This window comes from Netta rufina (assembly GCF_964035555.1).
Source record: "Netta rufina genome assembly, chromosome: 21".
NCBI lineage: Eukaryota > Metazoa > Chordata > Aves > Anseriformes > Anatidae > Netta > Netta rufina.
The window spans coordinates 7527788-7549697 of record NC_140145.1 but is presented as its reverse complement, the minus strand read 5'-3'; the positions used below and the strand labels follow the sequence as shown (position 1 = coordinate 7549697).

Genomic DNA, 21910 nt, shown 5'->3' with positions numbered 1-21910 from the left:
CCTCGGTGTTAATGCAGAAGTTGGATTTGTGGTAGGGATGGTTTTACTTTGTATATGTTAAAAGAACGGGGAGGGGGAAGCTGTGCTGGAGGCATATGCTTTCGACCATATTCTGATGAAATAAAATTAAGGGAAGGGCTCTGTGTTTTGTGTGATGTCCTGCAGAGCAGAAATAAAGCCTGATAGGGCTTTCTGGACAGAGCAGCTTTATTATTTTAATTTCTTAAAATAACACATAGGTATTAAGGCTACAACTACAAGCCCTGAGAAGCTACGCAATCCTATTTTAAGGATGGGCTGTGCACCCTGTTTATTCATTTTGTGGCTATTGTAAGTTTTTAATTACACAATTTTCTTTTGCCGCTCTCTCCCCCTGGTTGCTGTGGGGCACACCACCAACACCTGGAGCTATTTCATCACCCTGAGCACCCCCACACAGGGCTGTGACCCCGGCTGACACATTTTAGTGTCCCCCATCCCTCTCCTTACCCCTTAAACCCCCCTGCATCTGACACCCCCTCTGCTTTCCGGGGGGGCTCCGTTGAACCAGCCCCGAGCCCTGCCGCACCGGGGACGCTCCAGCGGGCTTGGGACCCCCGAGGAAACCCCCAGCAGAAGCTCCAAACCCCTTCTCCTCCTCACCCCATCCTCAGGAAGGCGGCGAGCACCCGCGTGTGGGATCCCCTTTTCCCTCCATCCTCCCCCCGCTCCCACCCAGGCCCTTTGGGGCCGCTCCCCGCCCCATCCCCGCTCCCAAATCCCACATCCCCGATCCCAAATCCTGCACTGAGCGGCTCGGGGGAGGCAGCACCGCCCCGAGCCGTGGGGCCGGGCTCTCCCCTCCATATTTTTTGACCTCCCCCCCCCGGGGTTTTTCCCTTCCCTTTCCGCCGGTCGGGGCGGGGCGCGGGGCGGGCGCTGCCAGTCCCTCCGCCGCCTCCCCCCGCGCCAAGCCGCGTCCCAGCCGCCGGAGCCTGCACGGCCTCAAAAAATATATTATTTTTTTTTTTTTAAAAAAAAGGAAAACACAGCGAGAGGAAAAAAATATCATCAAAAAGGCACGGCACGGCCCCGGCTGCTCCCTCCCTCCAAAAAAAAAAAAAAAAAAGAGAAAAAAAAAAAAAAGAAAAAAAAAAGGCAGCGCCGGCAGCGAGCTGAGCCAGCCCCCTCCCCATGGAGGAGCAGCCCCCTCCCCACCACCACCACCACCACCATTACTACTACTACAGCCACCACCGCCCGCACAGCCCCTACCTGCCGCCGCCCGACGGCCGAGCCCAGCCCAAGCCGCCGCTCCACAAGCACCCGCAGCACCAGGAGGCGCCGAAGCGGAGAACAGGTCCGGGGGCTGAGGGGAAGGGGGGAGGAGGTCGGGACGGGGCTGGTGACCTTCGCGGGGTGGCGGCGGGGCCTTCCTCATCCTTCCTCATCCTCCTCCTCACCCTCCTCCTCCTCCTCCCCCGGCCCGGCTGGAAGCTTCTCCGCCGCGCTGGGGCCGCTTCCTGTCCGCCATGTTGGAGCCGGCGCGGCTGAGGGAGCCGCGGGGCCGGCGGCAGCGCCGGGCACGTGTGGGGCCGGCCCCGGGGCCGTGCGGGGAGGGGAAGGGAGGAAAAAAAAATAATAAAAATAAAAAATAAGGGAGCGAGGAGGCGGTTGGGGATGAAGAAGGAGAAGAAGGGGGTGAAGGGGGTGAAGAGGGGGGGGGGGGGGAGGCCGCCCCGTGTGGAAAAGTGATGAGCGTGCAAATCAATGAGTCACGGAAAGCGCAGGGCGGCGGCCTCCCTCCCTCCTCAGCCTCCTCTCCTCAGCCTCCTTCCCTCTTCAGCCTCCTTCTCTCCTCAGCTTCCTTCCCTCCCTGCCTCCCTCCTTCCCTCCTCAGCCTCCTGCCCCGGCCTCCTCCAGCCGCAGCCCCGTGAGGAGCCCGATGTTGGGGGAACCCCCCCATCCCCCTCGTGGAGAGGCCTCCTCCCGTTAAAGCACGACCTCACCCCCCCTAACACACATATACACACCGCCCGTTCTGCTAATAAATAAATAAAAATAAAAATAAAAGCGGCCGGGGGTGCGGCGGGTCGGGAGGCGGCGCAGGGTGGGATGAGGAGTCGCGGTGCCATGTGCGTGGGGGGGGTTGTTTTGGTTTGATTTTTTTTTTTGGTGGGGTTTTTGTGTTTTTTTATGCCCCCCCCTCCATACACATACTCCTTGAAATCTTCGCTTCCATCAGCGGGGAGCTCGGAGGCCCTGGGGCAGCTCTCTCCTGCCCAGGAGCCCCACAGGTAGCGGGGGGCTCCCCACACGCTGCCCCCCGACACCCCTTCCTCTTGGCTCCTCACCTCCTTCCCACATCCTCCTCACCCCCCAAAATTTGGGTCGCTGCCCCCCTTGGCTCCAGGCCGGAGCCAGCCTCCCCAAACATTGATTTGGGGCAAAACTCAGCCGAGTTGGGAAGCCTTGAAAACTGGGACTCGAAACTGCTGACACGCTGACTTGGTGAAATGGATTTTTTTTTCTTCATTTTTGTTCTTTTTGCTCCTCGTCCGCAGTGGTCTCGTGACCGCGCGTATTGTTTTGTTTCGTTAGCTGGTGGTGTCAGGAGCCCCGAGTCGCGCAAGGTCAGCTGCACCACGTTACTCCTGAGCGGGCTTCCCCTGCTCTCTGCTAGGGAATATTTAATTTTTAGCCCTCGACTCAGCTGAGAGTCCCGCCCTGCTCGTTTTCTCTGGGATGAAGTATTTATGGGCCCTGTTCCGAGCAGCGCCTTTGGAAGTTGCAGTGGAAGTTGTGGTGGTTGGAGATACTCGAGTGTAGTAAAACCCTTTTTGATCCCTCTCGGCAAACGGGGCTGTGGAATTTCTGTAAAGATCCCCTACAAGGATTCCCGTGTTCCCGAGTCGCGCAGAGCTTGAGCAGTTACATCTGCCGCGCATCTGAGGCTCCAGGATGTGAGGATAACAATGATTTTTTTAGTATAGCTGCATAATTCAGCAGCAGCGGTGACAACAAAAACATTCTTTTCCAAGCTGGAGTCCTGCCCGCTCTCGGGCCTGGGGGACGCGTGGTGCTCTGCGCCGGCTTGAGGAAGGCGAGGTGGTTCGGTCTGGGCTTTCTGCTCCGCTTAAATCATGACCTCAAGACCTTGAGAGCCTTCAGGCCCAGAATTGAAGTCCAGAAGCAAAAAGGGGAGATGAGATAACAGCACGGTGCCCCGCTTTGGTGGGCTGGAGCCCTCACGAGCGCTTCCCTGGGATGTTCTCGGTGGGCAGGAGGCCGGTGGCGGTGCTCGGGGGACGCGGTGCTTCCCGGTTCCCTCGCCTGCTCCGAGCACGTGTAGGGAGGTGCCGGTTGGAAATGACAGAGGAAATGCTGCCACCTTGTCCTCCCTACAGCTTCCAGCTGGACTCGCACGTGTCCTTCGGAAGGCGGCTTGTTGTCTCTTCTAGAGGTGGCGCTTGGAGGAAGGTGGGAGGGGGGGTTGCTGGTGCCACAGGCCTGTGAGAGGACAGAGGCCGTGGAGCTGGCTCACAGGGTAGATGCCGAATTTCAAGGAATTTTGGAGCGAAGGCAGCAGGGCCCTCTCTCTTGAAGCATCCTGGGAATTTCCTCTGCGTGACCTGGAAATGGCAGCTGATGAAATAGCTCGCCAGGTTGCAAGGGAGTTTCAGTACAGCGCATTTTCCTTGTGCAGCGTTCAGGTGTCTCTTTGCTTTATTTTGTTACCTGTGTTAAACACCACACTGCTGTTGGGTGAGAGCCAGTAGCTGCTGGTGCCTTCTGCTGAACTTTTCCTTAGCTTCCAGCAAATAAGGATGTGTTTTCATGTATCGGAGAGCAGACAAAGTTCTCCTATTTTAAAACATCTGCTCGGTGAAACTGTGTATGTTCGGGGCTGATTACAGCTTTTTGCAATCAGAAGTGTAACGATTCCCGTTCTAATTCTTGCTTTTTGTTGTCTTTGGCTTTCTTCTAGGCTATGGAGAGCTAAATGGTAACGCAGGGGAACGAGAAGTGTCGCTGAAGGGCCTGTGCTCTGATGAAACCACCAACCCAGGATCCAGGGTACCCAATGGCAGCCAGCAACTCGTAGACACTAATGTGACCCCAAAGCAGACCGTTAAGGCCGGTGCTTTGGGGAAAGCCGGAATCAAAACCAAGAACTTCGTTCAGAAAAATAGCATGGACAAAAAGAATGAGAAGTCCTACGAAAACAAGCTTAGAGAAAGTCAGTCCTCAGACAAGCCAGAGGGAGTGTCTGTCCCAAACGGCGTGGTAACCAATAACTCCAGCTACATCACCAATGGCTACGTAGGCAAGGGGGCCGATAACGATGGTAGCGGCTCTGAGAGTGGATATACTACGCCGAAGAAACGGAAAGGCAGGCGCAACAGTGCCAAGGGTTGTGAGAACTTGAATCTAGTACAGGACAAAATAATGCAACAGGAGGTCAGCACGCCGACCTTAAAACAGGAACTTGAGAGTTTCAAGCCTGATTATAGTGAACAAAAGGGGAACCGAATCGAAAATACTAAGCCCGTTTGGAAATACGAGGCTGGGGCTGGTGGAGCAGGCCGAGGAAAGCCTGGGCTTGGGGATGTACAGCGAAAAAACTCTGATGCCAAACCTGGGATTAGCAGCAAGAAGTTTGATGACCGGCCCAAAGGGAAGCATGCTTCGTCAGCTACGTCTAAAGAGGACTCATGGACCTTATTTAAGCCACCCCCAGTTTTTCCAGTGGACAATAGCAGTGCTAAAATTGTTCCCAAAATAAGTTATGCAAGTAAAGTTAAAGAAAACCTCAACAAAGCAGCTCAAACCCCATCCACGTCATCGTCGTCGTCTTCGTCATCTGCCGGGGAAACTCAGGCCCAAACATCAAGTCGACTGTCCCAAGTCCCCATGTCTGCTATGAAATCTGTTACTTCTGCTAGCTTTTCAAACGGGCCAATTTTAGCAGGGACTGATGGAAATGTATATTCTCCAGGGACCCAGCCACTGCTCACAACTGCTGCTAGTACTGTAACATCAACCTCTTCTGAGTCAGTACCCCAGGACATAAGTACAGCTTCGACAGCTCTCGAACAAAAGAAATCTAGCCTTTTTATCTACCCTTCAAATATGCAAACTGTGCTTCTGGGTACAGCGCAAGTCGACTTCCCATCGCAGACAAATCAGCAGAACCTGGGAGATATCTTCCAGAACCAGTGGGGCTTGTCGTTCATAAACGAGCCCAGCGCTGGCCCCGAAACTGTTGTGGGGAAACCTGCGGATAATCAGTTAATGGAAGTGACATTTCAAGGGGAATATCCTGCCACTTTGGTTTCACAGTGTGCTGAAATCATTCCCTCAGGAACTGAACAACCTGTGTTTCCTAAGGCTTACGAGCTGGATAAACGGACTAGCCCTCCAATTCTTAGCGCTATTCTTAAGCCTGGGACTGCTGTCGAGGGTGGTGTCGTAGCTTTGGAGTCGCATCACGCCGGTGAGCTGCAAAAGGCAGACACCGGTAGCCAAGGTGCTTTAGTGTTTCTTTCAAAAGACTATGAAGTAGAGAATCCTCTGGCCTCTCCCACGAACAATTTGTTAGCCTCCGCCAAAGAACAGGGGTACCAGAGAGGCCTAGAAAGGAAAGATAGCTGGGGTTCTTTTGACCTGAGTGCTGCTGTTAAATATCACACTAAAGGTAATGGCTTAACGCGCTGCCTAAGGGCATTCTCTGTTCTTCTTTTTCCTTTTTATTTTCCTTTGAAGTGCAATGCAATATTATAACGCGGTGTATTTCTTACAGCAGTTCTGATTGTTTTAGAAACGGGCTTTCTGCTTGCATATGTCTAATGGCAATAACGGTTTGGGAAAATTCCTGTAAAAGTTATTTAGCTTCTGTTAGCAGCTCGTTCCTCTATTCCAATGGACAAGCGTAAGTGATGTCGCTAGGGGTAATGGCTAGCTATTAGCATGTTTTGCATTTTAATTCCCATGGAACCAGCAGGTCTTCCTGTCCTTCTTGGCACTGGGAGGCGTTCGGTGTGTAGGTTCACCTGCCCTGTTCCAGCTTTACCAGCTTTCCTGTTACCAAGAGGACTTCGTGGTCTGTGCTTGCACCTCTTCCACCAAAGTGTTGCAGCTTCTCCCCTGGGCAGATCTGGCCATGAAATCGTGGCTTTAAGGAAAGGAAAATGATTCCTATGCATCTCTGGCTCCTCACAGTGTGATTTTTTTTATTTTTTTTTTATTTTTTTTTAATTTCCATTTTTCAGCACCACCCCTACACTTTTCTCTATCCTTCTTAAATATTATGGCAACAGCAAGACAAATCTCTGCGTATCATCTCTTCTGCAAGCTGCAGATTGAATTTTCCTGTTCTCTTTGTAGGCCAAATCTTTCAGATGATTTTATTGCTTTCATGGAGTCCTTTGTAGTCTGGCTCTTTTTTATTAAAACCTGAAATGACTGAAGCACGATACGGGTGCGCAGAGCTGGGAGTGAGCAGAGCAAAGGCTGTAGGACAGCTTGCTCTCTGCTTTACCTCTGGTCTCGGCCCCAAAACCTCAGAGGTCTCTCCTAGGCCTGGCTCGGTGCTAGGAGGAGCTGAGATTCCCTTTTGGCACGGTGTTTTCTCCCCCTCTGGCAAACACCGGGACCTTTTCTGTTCTCCTCCACATTGCCTGTCCCTGAATCCCCCTGCCCCGAGGGTGAAGAAGGCAATCACCCATTTTGTGGGGGCGTTTCCACGTGTGTATGTGGGTAATATCTCAGCCCCTCTGCAGAGGGGTTAGTGTTTGGGTGGCTTTGGCAAACTTGTGTTTTGACCCACACAAAGCTGTGAAGTTACCTCTTTATAAACTCCTTGTCTAAAACACAGAATCGTAGATAGCTTCCTTCAGTAATAGTAAGCCCGGTCACTTAAAAACAATTCATTTTTCGATAGATTTTTATCTGGGTCTTATTCCTCCACCCTCTGCTTGGTCTATTCCAGCTTTAGTGCAAGCTTTCTGTACTCATTTCTTGCCTGCCCGCAGCCTGAATTTAACTTTCTCATCAGAAATGGGGTGCCACAAGCCTAGCGTGGTGTAGAAGGGAAGTGCTGGTCAAATCCTCTTAAGTTTGCAAATGTTTCTAACATTTAAATTTGTCTCCCTTTGTCAGCCTGGACTTTCTTGTACAAAAGTAACCTCAGCAAGGCTCCTCGGCTCTCCCTTTCTCACCAGCTGCGAGAAAGACAGACCCCAGTAAAACAATAGTACCAACAGGAAAATAAAGACCACTCCCTTCCCATGTCCTCTTAAGGAGGTGTTAACTTCAAAGTCTGGCTGAGTTCAGTCTTTCTGAACTCTGAGGTTAATTGCATTCAGCGGCAAGAGCAGACACCTCAATCGCTCCTTTTAAAGCTCTGCTTTCTGCTCCTTCCTCTCCTGGGCAGGCGTCCCCACGTGGGCCTTGCTCTGGGCAGCCAGAGCGAACACCTTGGTGCTCGGCTGTCCTGGGAAGACAGGGCTCCTGCCCTGCCACTCCTCTGTGCCTAATTATTTTGCAGGCTGTGTCTGTGCCAGCTGCAGGGGGTTATTTAGGGGCACAGGATCACGGGGGTGCCAGTAGTGCGGTGGCAGGGTGCTCCGAGCAGCCTGAGTTCCTTTTTCTCTGCAGTCTGCAGGTGCTATTGTGGGTGTACCAAGCAGAGATCAGTCTAGGGCTTAGTACGTTTTCTGCAGTGATGCTGGACGTTGTGTTTTGGGGTTTGCTGGAGGCTGTTGTGGTGAGTTTAGTGCAAGTGGTGTTGGAGGGACAGCATTTTCCCTGCCCTGTGCAGGATGGAAAACCCCAGTGCCACTGTCCTGCAGTCAGACCGTGTTCGTGCCCTCCTCTGTCACACCAGATCAGAAATCATTTGGCAAACGGAGCTGCTGGGGAGCAGTTTGTGGGGCAGCAGTGGTTAATACCCACACAGTTCTCCATTTATCCTGTGTTATTTTCCTGGGGTCCCAGCCGGGAGCCAGCCTGTGCGGGGGGAAAGGAGCAGCTCTGTGCCCGGGCAGGCGTTCAGGTGTCGTGGGTAGCTGGGTCCTCGGCTTGTTTGGTTTGGAGTTAGAGAGGCCAGTGAACTCCTCCCTCTTCAGATCAATCTGTTTGCCTTTGAGCAAAGTCTCCATTGATCTCGGGATCTGCCCTGCCTGCGGGGTTATGGCCACAGAGACACGATTGCGGGGCAAGGACGGGGACGAGCTCGGGGCACCTGCCCTGGTGCGTTCCCTGCCCTGAGCTCCACGAGCAGTAAATCCAGCACAGGCAGCACGTGGAGAGAGAGTGAGACGGGGAGATAGCAGCGAGGGCTGGGCTTTAGGGCAAGCAGCCTCGAGGCTTTAGGACAAGTGCCTCGACGTGCAGCGATCCTCCTGCCTGCCTGCCAGACGTGGGTGCCAGCAGTGAGGTCCTGGCCGAGGAAGTTGAGCTCCTTTATGCACCCGGGTTGCCTTTTCCCCGCAGGTCGGGGTGCTGGGAATGTTCTGGCAGGGCTGCTCCTGTTCTTGGATGCTTTTCATGTTGCTTCCTGTCCGCTCCCGCTCCGTGCTGTTGCTTCCCTTTTATTTTATTTTATATTTTTTTTTATAAGGGCAGAGAGGTTCCCCTGGTCATCCGACCTGCTTGGGTGTAAAACGTGATCCCCAACCGGGCTGCCTGGGTTGGCAGCACGCTCGTGGCAGCGCCTGAGACACTCGCTGCTGCCGTGTGGGATTTAGCAAGGTGGAGCTGAGTTACTTACACGCCGGTGGGTTACGCTGTCTGGTTGGAGCCAGGGATGTGAGCTTTGTGGGGGAGGCTGTGAGGACCAGGAAGGAGGGATGCTCTCACTCAGGGGCTTTATTCCCTCTTGGGTCAGAAGCAAACCTTCATCCTGGCATGGCATTGCCAAAACCCTCATCATTTTGAGGCTGGGACTGGTCTTCACAGGTGGTTTGGTCCTTGAGAAGAGGAGCCTGGGAGTATCTCAGCTTTATTTCCACTGAAATCAACATCTTCCCCTTGCTTTACTCCTCCAGATAGCTGGATGAAACATTTCATTCTGTAATTTTTGTCAAGGCTTTGCAGAATTTCTCTGTGATCGTCCAGGCTGAGGGTGCCCACGGCTCGGAGCAGGCTCTGTCCGGCAGCTCTTGTGCTTGGGGGCTCGCTGGCGTCCCGCTCACGAGCTGAGGAGAGGGTAAGCGAGGTCTTAAGGTAGCAAAGACCACGTAGGTGGAGGAGAGAGGAACCTGCAGCAGTTTTCCTCTGCTGCCTTGCCCCCGAGTTCCTGCCCGCGCTGCCGCTTTGTTCCTTCGCGGTGTCTCGGCCGCGCCGCGGCTCCGCTCGCATGAAGAAGCAGAAGAGCGGCGTGGAAAATAGAGCGAGGCAGCGTGGGCCAGCAAGGAGCTCGCCGGGATGGGGAACTGGGTCAGGAGAAACGGCAGAGCTGTGAATTCAGCAGATCTCGTCCTTTGCATCAGGAGAGGGGGGTTGGAAGCCGTGGTTTTCCCTCTGCCTCGGTGGGAAGGGGCTAGGGCTCAGTCAGTTGCCTGTGGGCTGTGGGGCAGAAGCTGATTTAATTCTTCAACTCTCTGCTTTTTCCACGTGGCAGGAACCGCTGCCCAGTGGTATAATGATGAGTCTCTGCAGCATCAAATTTTTAATTTTTGCTTTATTTCCTGGACAATCCCTGAACATAATCATCACGTCCTGCGGAGCCATCAAACACGGATGCTCTTTCTGTGTTATTTTCTTTTCTAGCTGTTCAATTTAGGGGCGATTGTCACTTTGTGTTAGGTTTATAGGAGCAGAGAACATCGCACAGTGCAGAAACTTTTGTTTGCAGGGGCATTCTCTCTAGCAAGGGAAACGTGTATAAAAGTGCCCATCTTAACGAGATACCACGTAAAGACTTCTTCCCCTCCAAGGTTACGTAGCCATCCTGCTGTAAAGTTTATTGCCCCACGAGGAGCCTCAGTGCAATTCACCAGAGTGCCTTGGTCTGCTCCTGACATCAAAGCCCTCCCCGCAGCCCCCTGGTTTATTGGCAGTGCCCACGAGCGGCTCCTTTACCCGTAGCTCGATTGTGAAAGCCCTGGAGGAGAGGTTGGACACGGCTTTGGAGGTGACCTCGTTCGGCCCCCGGCTCGGAGCAGGGCCGGCTTTGAAGCCAGGTTGTGCAAGGGTTTGTGGATGGCAGTTATCTATTTACCTGCAGCTCGTGCTGCTGGCAGGCGGCGTCAGGAGTGTCGGGAAGATTGGGTATCGTGGTCGGCTTGCTTGTGCTGCTCGGTGTGGTATGTGGGTCAGGCTGAGCACCTGCCAGCCCCTGCATCCACACATTTAGGGTGTACGGGGTGCTTCACACCACCCTCTCCCCTACTGCTGCTTCTGAAGAAGTAAAGGAAGGTTGTTTGGGGTCTGGAAAGGGTTGTTTGGTTGGTTGTTTTTCATTAGATTACAGAATCTTGATACTTGAAGTTGTTTGGTGGTGGTGTCCGGCTAGAAACTCCCCATATTTCACTGTCAGGCACATCCACATTAAGCAATTCCTTCTGGTGCTGTCTGACAGAGCTTGTAGGACTGACTGGAAGCGCAGAAGAAAGCACCTCTGGCAGTAAGATGCCACACGGGCAGCGCTTCAGCCTCCACCTCGGGTTCGGTGCTCCGACGTGGAGGAGCCGGCGACGTGCCAGAGCAGTTTTCTGCCCCCTGCTTTTGGGGAAAGCTGTGAAAATTGATGCTTTTCAGCGGTTAGGAAACGATGCGTCTGACTTCACGGTGAATGGAAAACCCAATTCTGCTGGAGGGGATTTCGGTAGCTGGCTTGCTTCATTTCTGGGGCTCCTCGGGGTGAGGGAGCTCTCGTCCCAGTGGTTCGGGCTCCTCGGTGAAAGTAAAGCACTGCTGCTATTGTGAGGCCAAAATAACAGGCCTTGTAACGTTCGGTCAGGGCCTTCCTTACAAAAGGCTTAATTGTGCCGAGAGGACAGGTCATATTGATTTGCATGCAATTTCCTGCCCCGGGGAGCTCGAGGTTGTAGGGAACAAAAGCCGAAGGGCCGCAAGCCAGGGGTTTTGTAGCCTTTTCTCATCTTCTTTCCCTCGTGTGCTTTACCTGTTGCTTGCGTTGCAGCCACGCGAGGCGTTGTGTTGTTCAATAACCTGTTGCCATCTCCGCTCCCACCTGTCGCGGCCGTGCTCCCCTCTGGCAGAAGGGAGGCTTTACAGATCGCTCCTGCAGCGCGTGCTCCTCCTCGCTGCTCTTTTCCATAATGATGCCTCTTAATCTTGGGCGCAGGGTGCAGTTAGCGTCTTCATAAATATGCCAGCTCATAAATGCAACCTGCGAGCGGCTGGCTATAGTTATTTTGAATAGGTCTCTAAAGACCTGCTGTGACTTAATTTTTTAGGGGCTTAATTTAAACGGAGCAGCCTTCTGTTGCTTCTTAATGCGAGCGAGGAGGACGTTTAACTTTCTTGTTACTCCGTAGGTAAACAGGGGAAGGCACGTGCTTTTCCAGAGAGGTCTGGGGGGGTCGGGTTGGTTTTTGTGCCGTGGTGGCAAACTGGGGAAAGAGCCACGCGCCCCTGGAGCATCGCTCCCTGATCTCTGTTGGTGCTGTTTGGCAGTGGCCTTGGAGCAGTCGTGGCACCGAGGGCTTTGACAGGAGCATGCTGTGAGCCACGAGGAACTCACTTTGTCCAGCACTTCTTGTATCATGCACGTAACGTGTTGGCTCATGAAAACCATCTCTGCAGGCTCCTTGTTGAAGATGCAGGGCGTAAAGCATCACTGGAGGCAGAGTTGTAAATCCTCTAAGTCCTACAGACTGCGATCTGTAGGACTAGGGGCTGGTGGTGACATCTCTAACTCAGGGTTTGGTTGCCTGATGCCTCCAGCCGTGGTACAGCTGTCTCGATGCCTTTTGTCACCAAATCTCTGCAGTCCTGGGCTGTGTCGGGTGGGCTTTGTCCGATAGCCCCAGTGTGTCACTTACGGTGTCGTGCCACGCTCCAGAAATCAAAGCGTGTTTGGGGTTGTCTGTAAGTACCACCTAGATGCACCTAGTAACAACGGTCTTCTCATTTTGTCTTCACAGAAATGGAATCGATTTGGAATTTGCAGAAGCAAGGTAAGGATGCTGGGAATAACAAGCAAACGTGGTCGCTCTGTCCTGCTCTGACCTCTGGGATGGGTCTTGAGAGCCGGCCGTGCTGGTGTCTGGAGATGCTTGAGATTTTTGGCATTTGCTGTTTGTATCTCTTTGGGTTTATCTGTGCTGGGATCTCTGAAAGCCAGGCCAGCAAGCTGTACCGTGGCTGTGGGAGGCTCTGTGTGAAGCAGAGCACCTGAAAGAAAAACAGAGCCAGTCTAGATTTCATGAGTCTTGCGCATGTGCATGTCGTAATTGTTCTATTTTTCTGGTGCTGGGCGTCACACCCAAGATTAAGCTTTAGATTTGGGTGCCTCCCCCCCATTTTAGCTGTGACCACAGTGTGGGGAGAGCGTTATGTGGGGCCTTGTGCTTCCCATGGTGTTGCTGCACGTGATGCAACGAGGGCAGCAAGTGCAGCTCTGCACAGAGCTGGTGACCTGCCTTTAATTGCACCTCTTTTCGGGGTGGGAGGCTTTTGGTAACAGCTGAGGATCTTGCAGGTCCGTTGGGAATACCTTCAGCCACGGGTTCTGGAAGTAGCTTGCCGAAAACTTAGGATTTTGCTTTCTTTCCAGATCCCAAAAGGATAATCACCTACGATGAAGCCATGGATCACCCGGATCAATGAAGGTAGCAAGACAAGACTGCCTGTTATAACCTTTCTGCAGCACTCGTGCTGTTCGTGGGGGACAAAAGGCTTTTATGCTCCTTCTAAATCTTCAGTGCAGCAGAGGAACCATAACTAGAATCACAGGATAATATATACAAATATATAATATAGTTATTTAAAAATGGCGACTGAAAGTAATTAGACTTCTTAAGGAATCTGAAAATTTATTTCAACGAGACTACACACGTGATTATTTAATCTCCGGTACTGAATAGATTTTTTTTTCTTTTTTTGTTCTGTTTTGTTTTTGTTTAAAGAGTGAATGCAAGTGATTAACAAACACAGACTCGATTTACAAGCCCAGTTCTAAAGTTCCTGCTGTCGTCTACATGGGCAACAGCAACCCACTGGAGAGGCATTTCCACTTGACAAGGTCTCTGTTTCTTGTTCTGTGACTGTAGTGACACACTAATCACAGGGAAATCAGGATGATTCACCATCCTTCATCTCCCCTTTCCCTTCCACCTCCCCCCCTTTTTTTTTTTCCTGTTTTGTTTTCCATTGAATGCTGGAGAAACACCTTGAAGTTTGCAGAGTTTCTTTTTTTTTTTTTTTTTTTTTTTTTTCCAGAGAATTATAACATATTTTTGCCAGGAGTAAAGCAGCCAGTCCTATTTTGGGAAAATTGTCTTAAAGCATCGTTCTTCTGGGGGAAAGATGGTAATACTGCAGTTCTAGGATGCATGGTGAAGTCACACAGTTGACCTGGCTCCGGTTACACGTTGGACTATTGCAACTGAAGAGTTGTTTCGTTTTAAAAGACAACATGGAAAACTAAATAATTGGTTTAGGCATTTAATATGGTTTTAAAAAAAAAAATACAAAACAGACAAAAAAATCAACAAACACCACTGTTCCCACAGGTTAATGCCATTGTATTACTGGGAGCAAAAAAAAAAAAAAAAAAAAAATCTCCTGCTTTCAACGTAGGTGCTTCATACTTGCTCTGTCTGTCTCCTAACACTACGTGTGCTGGATTTTTTTTCCCATTTTCATTGAAAAACTGAAGTGGAATTGAGATCTGCTAACTCTCACCCTTCTTTAATTATTTTTTTTTCTCTTAAAAAATTGAAAAAAAAAAAAAAAGGAGGAAAAAAAAACACAAAAAAATTAAAAAGAAAAAAAAAAAAAAGTAAAATGGGAACTTGAATCCTTTTCAGTTTGTCTGTAGATCACCGATGGCTGGGCTCCCCGCACCTGCCCGTTGGAAACGCTCTTTTATATTTTAACGCAGTCTGTGTATTTCCGGGCTCTGCTTCTAATTCTCTCTTAATAAAAATATATTTTATTACAAAAAAATGGAGGGCTTAGGAATGAAAATAATAATTTAAAAAGAATAATGAACGAAAGGAGAGCTTTCTAGCAGTGGTAGAGAAGGCTGCTCAGCCTGCAGGCTCCAGCTGTGTAACCCGCTCTGTCCCGTTGCAGCTTGTGTGTGGCACGTCCAAACCCTCTGGGGGCTGCGTGGTTCTCGTGGGGGGGCTCCCGGTGGGAGGATCGGAGGGTCCAAGGCGAGAGCCAGCAGTGAATAACCCCAAAAGCAACCCCGAGGGGTTTCTGGCCCCTCTGAGCTCAGCGCCAGCTCGCGTGTGCCTGGGCACCCAGCTCAGCAGAGGTGCTGAATCCTCCGGCGAGGCTGGATCCTCTGGGGCATTACAGGAAGCAGAGAAGCCCAAACCTTTCGCCTACCCCTCGTGCTTAGATTTATCCACTTTTTTTTTTTTTTTTTTTTGTTAACGACGAGTATGTAGCATGCCTTTTTAATTGTTTTTGTTCTTTTAATGAGATTGTTCCTGGATGAAGCGCGTAGGTTCACGGTGGGACATCGAAACTGAATTCTGTACCTTTTGTAAGAGTGCTAGCTTTCTGCAATGCTTAGTTTTAAAAGTTTGACTCTGGATTGCCTACTCCATTTTATGTATGAAGTGCTATATAGTATAATACCCTGGTATGATACTGTATAGTGGCGATGTATTGTATCAGTCCAAGCTCAGAAATTTGTGGTTGGCCAGTCGCTGGTAGTTCTGTTTCACCTATAAACTGTATCACCCTTGCAGGTGTGTGTAACTTGCAGATGTACAACATGTTTACAGATGTGCCCTACATCTAGTCCTCCTACCTTCCTGTTTTTACTTCTGTTGAGTCTCCCAACTGCTTGCCAAAAGTCGGAATCGCCTCCCGCTCCCCTGCGAAAGAGCCGGGGCATTCCTGAGCTTTAAGGTGTTGAACAAACTGGACAACGGGGCTGGTGGGAGGGGTAAGGGAGAAGAAATCATTTTTTTTATTATTATTATTTTCAAAATGGAAGAAGTGTCGAAGGCTGATTGCAAAGTTTCCAGTTTGTTTTACTGGCTTTAAGGCTCTGCTGTGTATTTATTTGCCTTGTGTAGTCACTTGTCGCCTTAAGGGCTGGGTTCCATTACAAAAAAAAAAAAAAAAAAAGAAAAAAAAAAAAGACAAAACCAAGACCTGTTTTGCTCCCCTGGGGGGGTCTGAGCTGTCCTGGTACCCTGCCCCGGCTAGGAGCTCTGAAGGAAGCACGGTGCACACGCTGGGTGGGTTGGTTGGTCCCCGACCTCCGTCCCCGCTGCTCTGTCTCGCGGCCGCGTGGCCCCGTGCCAGCCGTACCCATGCAGAGACCCCTCCTCTGCTGTGTCTCTGAACATCCCCTCTTCAAACACCCGTCTGTCTGTCTGTCTGCACGAGCTCCTCGGCACGTGCTCGGCACTACGTGGTTAGGAAATCCTTTTTCCAAGCTCTCGTGGCCGCAGCTCGCCGCTGAAGGCAGCGCAGGTTTGGTTAGGTAGCGCCCGGAGCCAGGCAGGACCGTGGAAGAAGCTTTTCTCTGTGCTTTGTGTAACTCGCCCTGTCCGTCTGCAGTCCTCCCCAAGTCCTCACACAATTCCTTACTGAGCACTTATTAAAAATATCTTAAGATTTAATCTGTTTTCTGATTATTTTTGTGTAAACTTATAAAAAAAAGAAAAAGAAAAAAAAAAAAAGTGAAATTGAGCTGTGACTAATTTTAGCGCATTGAATTAATGCTAAGGTGTTCCTGATCGGTCTCATGGTTTGTTTGTTGGACTCAGAGTATTAGTACTGTAGCATAAACCAAAAACAGCCCGCAGGGGGTGCGCAGCCCCCTGCCGGGGGCTGGGGGCGTCCGCAGCGCGAGGAGGAGCGTGTGGTTCTGGTGCCATTGCTTTCGTTACGCTGAGCTGAGGAAGGTCAAAACAAAACCCCTTGGGTGTGTGTAGTGCTGGGAAGTGGCTCTAAGGGTGAAATCACCACCTATTTTTGTAATGGCTACGAACTAATTCAGGTTAAGGCTTCTTTCACCTTTCTGTTCTCATCGGAGGCGCTACGTGTCCCTTTCTGCCCGGTTCCCTTTTTTTTTTTTGGCTTCCTATTTATTTGAGTAGTGATTCCTGCCCAAGACAGGGGATGTGCGGGTGTGTGGGCATCCCTGCGGCACTGCTTTCTCCTCTGGATGGAGACTCGGTCTTTCCCCACCTCTCCTGCCTCCCCGGCAGGTCCTGTAGGGTGTCTTTGGGGTCTCCTGTACCCAAGGCTTGGGTGCGTGCTTTCTTGGCAGGTTGGGGAGCGCTTGGTGTGCTCCCCGAAGCTGCTCTGTGCAGAGGAAGGCCCTCCAAGCCCCTCAGTCCCCTTTTCTGGGCCTGTTTGCCAGGTGTTCAGCTTTCAAGGTCTGCTTGCGTTTTGGTTTTGTTCTAAACCCATCTGCGAAACCCGTTTCCAAAATCTCTCCGATTTCGGAAGGCTCTCTGATAACACGGGTAGCTCCAGCGTCTGCTTTCTGGTGCTCACCTGCTTCAACCCATCCCCCTTCCTGAGCCGCCAGCCCCGCTGTTTGCCTTCCCTCGCTGCTGGGAGCTTCTTTTAAACGTGGATTTCCTTTTAAAAGAAAATTCTCGCTGGGTTGCGAGCGTGCCAGCTGCTTGACGGGGGTCGGTGACGGGGAGAGCCGGCTGGCTAAATCAGAAGGGAAATCGCTTCCTGCTTGGAACAAAATTAGGAGATGGAAGTTGTCCTCTGAGCCGTGTGTGTAATTAGTGCTTTTCACCTTAAAGAGAGCATCACCTCAGCACGACCGCATCCTTTCCAGAAGAGGCTGGTGGGTGACTGCGGGAGCACCTCGGGCCGATTTCGGGACTGCTCGTGTGCAGTCGGTGGCTTTCCCCTGCATCCAGTTTTTGCTCTTGTTTCAGCATTTTCAGTGAATTGCCAAGGTGTCCGGAGCTTTCAGGAGTCTTGTCCCTTGCAGATCTTTCTGTATGTACGTGTGTAGTGATTTGTTTTCCGTGCAGAGGCTGTTTACAAGGGAGACGATTAAGGTCAGGAGGGGAGAGAACGAGGCTAACCGTAACTTAAAGCTGCTACAAAACTTCGCCCGGGTGCAGAAGGCAGAGGAGGGCTGAGGCTGGGAGACTGCTGGCGTGGGGAAGGAGCGAGGGCGATTCTGGCTTCAACCACCACGAGGACGAGGTGTGCTCGGCCTTTCCTTGTGAAAAAAGCCCCAGCGCAGGCAGCCGAGAGCCGCGGGCCTGGACTGGGCGCGCGGGAGCGGAAGATCTCGGTCTCCTCTGCCGGCTGCGCTGCCGTCCAGAGCTCACAGAGCTTTAGCAATTTGCACAATAGGTATCACGCCGCAGGGTGAGGCTGGCTTCCTTGTATCCTGCTGGAGGTCCTCGCGAGTGGCATCGCTCGGCAGCGCGGTGCCGGGAGATGCGGGAGCGCTGCGCGCGGCCGCCCCTCGGGCTGCTCCAGGAACAAGGCGTTACCCGTGCCCTCACCAGGGGATGCTGACCTGTATTTATCATGACTGTTAATCAGAAAGCTTCATCGCGACGTGTCCAGAGCCCTAAAGCCATTTTGTAAGATAGCAGTATCCCTTTTCTACAGCCTTATTAACGAGTAGAGTATCTTTAAAAGAAAAAAAAAGGAAAAAAAAAAAAAAAACTAGTTCATTTCTTTCTGTGGTATGAAACTCGTGTACTGCGAACATATGAACGTTTAGCAGAAATACAACTTACAGTTTTCTTAAGAAAAACAAACAAACAAAAAAAAAAGACAAAAAAACCTGTCTGCTTTCCATACAGTCTTTCCTCAGGTGCTAAATAAGGGTTCCAAAAATGGATACTGCTTTAGGAGTTTCTGCTTTATTCTTAAAATACATATTTTTTTGCTTAGGTGTTGTAAAGATATTTTAACAAGAATGTTTTTTTTAATGTAAATAAGATTATGCGTCTTTAATTTTGTTGGTTTATCTCCTTTTTGTCTATATTAAATAGTCTAATTTTCATTTTATCCTTTTGAGAAGGACCCTCTTGTGACCTTCCTCGAAGACATTTCATTGAGTGTTGCTGCATTTGAGAATGAATCTACAACTGTTCATGTCTTGGATTAATGCTGCTGCTGCTATAAGTAACCCTGAAAATCAAGAATGTGTGATGCACTTTTTTTACATGACCATGTAGTTCCTCTGAGGATAGTTGAACCCTCCTGTAACACAGCCACTAACTGCGGGGAGCTGGGAGCTGGGGTGTCGGAGAGGGCTGTACCTGATCCTGGTGCTGACCTACGGGAATTTCTATGCAAACGCAAGCAAAAGGAGAACTCTTAACTTGAAAGAACACTGTGCTTTTTTTTTTTTTTTCTTCTCCTCTCCTTCCTTTTCTCAAGCTGCTATTGGAAAGGCAGTGCAAATCCCCGAGGTTTCCACCTTCTCCTTCCTCGATGGCTGGCGGTGCGGGAAAGATGCCGGAGTATTTGTGAGGTCAAAAATCTCAATGAGCTATTGTCTCGTCTCCGCTTTGAATATTTTGTTTTCTGTCTGAATAGATCTTTGGAAGGAAATTGCTCATCTCTGGAAAAAAAAAAAAAAAAAGGAAAAAAAAAATCTTTTTAATGCTTTATCTCAATGTGAAGTTAACCAGCAGTATTAAAAATCGCACGGCCTCCTTCTTGCCTGGCTGCCTCCCCGAGGCTGGCGCCGTGTCCGATGTCCTCCCTGGAGGAAGCCCTGCTGCAGCAGCGTGGCCTGAAGGCGTGTGGCACGGGAGGAAGGGCCCTGGGGCGCTGCCACGGGGCGTGGGTGGCTCCAGGACCTCTCCTTCCCCGTAGGTGACACCCAGGCCACCGGGGCTGGCAGGGGGGTTTGCACACCACGGAGAAAGACAGAGGGAATTGACTATCTGTAGAAAATCCTTTAAAAAAAATCTTAGTAAAGCGAGGGAAGGGCTAAAGTGGTGTAGGAAAAAAGCTTTGGGATTACAACTGCCTGGAAAATAGCGTATAAATGGCGTAGAGCAGAATTCCCCGCCTGCTTAATTAATTTATCCAGCATCATCTTTTGGCCAGCGTTTGCTCTTTTACACACGTGCGTGTGTGTCCCTATCCTGAACGTGCCTTGCGAGTGTGCTCGCTCAGTCTGAACAGACCTGGTAGTGGCTCGTGAACTGTCGGAGAGCTGGGCTGCTCACTCGCAAGTCCCATAACCATGGCCCATCTCCAGTAACCATCTCCCATCTCCCATAACCCTGCCCCATCTCCAGTCGGCCCATCGGGTCTGCGGTGGAAACGAGGCTTTGAAGCCAGTCTGGCTAGTGGCTGTCTTACAGTTTGGGGAAAATGTCCTTCAGGATGGCACCTTTCCTTTCCTAACATGACCTGTTTTCTGCGACTTTCGAGGGGAGTGGGGGTGAGAGAAAGAATCTGCTTTGCTGTTCTCCTGCAGACAGAAATAAGCGTTGCAGTGCTTTGCCTGCAGAGCAAAACCAGGTGAAGGTCCAGAGCCAGCGCCACTCTGGAACTGGGGGTTCTCTGCAGCAGCCGGGATTCCCATTGCCCAGGGGATTTATTCCCTTCCAGGCTGTGGTTCTTGTTACTGTGGGTTTTTTCTTTTTTTTTTTTTTTTTTTTTTTCGTAAAGGAAAAGTAAACATGCCTTGCTTACAGTTAACGAAGTAGAAATGCTTATGTTTGCAGTCAGTGACTCAGAATATGAAGCTGTGCAATTCTTGTTTCTTCATCTCTCTCTCTCTCTCTCCTCGCCCGTCCGTGTGATTTCTGTTAGTCTTTCCGTACTTCTGCCACTGTAAATGTGAAAGCTTGCTTGCATTATTTTTTAGAAATGCATTTTGCACACTCGGGTTTCGCTGAAGCTCCGTGAAAAGGTTAGTTTGAAGCAGATGAATAAAGCTATGCACATGTTTTGAAAGTTTAATTTGTGTCTCATTACCAGAAGTGACTTATCTGCCCTCTTTTGCATTGCTGTGCTGTCATTGCCTACATTATCTTCACCATCTCGGAGGGTATGATGTAAGGTGACAGTTCTTTGCTGACAGCTGTAGCAGAAAACTGGCGCTTCTTGATTTTTTAGTAGCCTCTCTCTCCTTTGCTTTCTCTGTCTCTCTCTCTCTCTCTCTCTCTGTATATCTATATAAATATATATATTATTTTTTTATTTTAAAGAGCCTACTTTAGTAATTGGAGGGAGAGGGGTGAGCTGGCTTGTTTCGGATACACTTCGTGCTGTTGGATGAACGAGTGCCCTTTTCTCTCTGGTCGGGAGCGCGGTGGCCGTAGCCGCGCCGGCCGCGCTCTCGTGCCAGGCGAAGCAGCTTGGAGGAGGGGATGGAGATCTGCCCGCCGGGCAGAGCTGGTGGCACGGGCAAACTTGAGGCTTCTAACGGCAAAATAACCGAAGAGAAACCCTACCGTTTTGTATTCCCACTGTGAGCGAGAGGGACAGGCTTCCTCGCTGTCCCACTGCGGGTGTGTGTGCGCGGGGTGCGTGCGGTTTGTGGCCGCCGGAGCGGAGCAGGGGCTCCCTCCCGGCCTGCGGGGTGAGAGCTTTATTTTGGCTTTGTTTTCCTGAGTTATGTGCGTTGGGTTGCAGGTGCCCCCTTTGAAAACTTGTTGCATAGCCCAGAGCCTTTGTGCAGAGGCGTCTGGATTTTGTGACGGGAGAAGGACCCCGACAGCTTTCTCCCCGTGTTCCCTTCACCATGGCAGAAATTTGTACTAACTTGACAGCTTTTTTTTTCATACAGAACAGGGCTGCTTTTCTATCTACCATCACACGTGTACTTACACACCTTCAGTGGCTCGCAAGCCTCTGGAGGTCCTCGACTTGTTTACTCGGGGGACGGATGCCCCTCTCTCCCCCTCCCCGAATACTTCAGTGTTAATAGCGGTGCGAAACACCACCGCTCGCTTCGACTCCGCGCTGGGCTGGAGAGCTCTCTCCAGGCAGACCCGCAGGAGCAGGGCACGGCTCTCCCGGGCAGGAGCCCTCTCCTCCTGCCCTGCCGATAGTTCTCATTTCCTTCAGTTCCCTGGTGTGTATTAAAATCGCCGCGAGGGGTTGTGCTCTACCTGCTCAGGAGCTGAATTACCTCTGACCTGCGGAGAGGGGCAGCCCCTCTTTGTCGTCGATGTTGTAGTGTGCAACCAGACGAAACAGGAAAGGTCGGTTTTGTTTTCTTCTCCCCTTCCTGGTATTTTTGGAATAGGTTAACGCACTCTGTGTGCCCAGCTGGAAAAGTAGGCGTTTTCCTGATCGTGAGAGGGTGGCTAGAAGAGTTAGTGTAATACCTGCTGTAGCTGTGTCCGGCGCAGCCCGCTGCGCTGGTATGGGTGATGTCACGGACTGTAAGGATAGGTAATGTCCATGAGCTGTAATGGCATGATGTATCTTTACCAATGATGTCATACTTCACACTAAATGTTTAAAAAAAAAAAAAAAAAGTTACCTGAATTTTGTTTATTCTGCACCAACAGGTCTTCAAAATTTATCCAAATTTTATTATTTTATCAGGAAAAAAAAAAAAAAGAAATTTGTGTAGATCGAATACGTTAAGACAGACAATAAGTGATGTAAATTGTTGAATAAAAATTTTAAAGTTTGTGGGCGTCGGTGTGACTTTTTTTTTTGCGCTCTTACAGAGCATCCCCCTGGCCCTGGGGATGCTGCGTGGCTGCTGGCCGGGTGATGCTGACCACGGAGCACACGTGTGGTCGTGGTTGTGTGTATGTGAGTGCTGGGCACGGCTCGGCCTCGCAGGGGA

At 50.7% G+C, this 21910-nt stretch overlaps 1 protein-coding gene across 1 annotated transcript; it reads left to right on the top strand.

The window, feature by feature from the left end:
* The first annotated feature begins 936 nt into the window (after positions 1–936).
* On the top strand, positions 937–21748 carry NUFIP2 (nuclear FMR1 interacting protein 2). Its single transcript, XM_084299495.1, has 4 exons — positions 937–1339; positions 3968–5677; positions 12096–12128; positions 12728–21748. Exons 1-4 carry the CDS (start codon positions 1174–1176, stop codon positions 12778–12780), a joined length of 1962 nt encoding a protein of 653 aa, XP_084155621.1. The 5' UTR covers positions 937–1173; the 3' UTR covers positions 12781–21748.
* Positions 21749–21910: the final 162 nt, after the last annotated feature.

Coding starts and splice junctions, on each gene's coding strand:
- NUFIP2 (XM_084299495.1), top strand. CDS start 1,174: ATGGAGGAGCAGCCCCCTCCCCACCACCACCACCACCACCATTACTAC. Junction 1,340..3,967: donor GGCGCCGAAGCGGAGAACAG/GTCCGGGGGCTG, acceptor GCTTTCTTCTAG/GCTATGGAGAGCTAAATGGT. Junction 5,678..12,095: donor TGTTAAATATCACACTAAAG/GTAATGGCTTAA, acceptor TTGTCTTCACAG/AAATGGAATCGATTTGGAAT.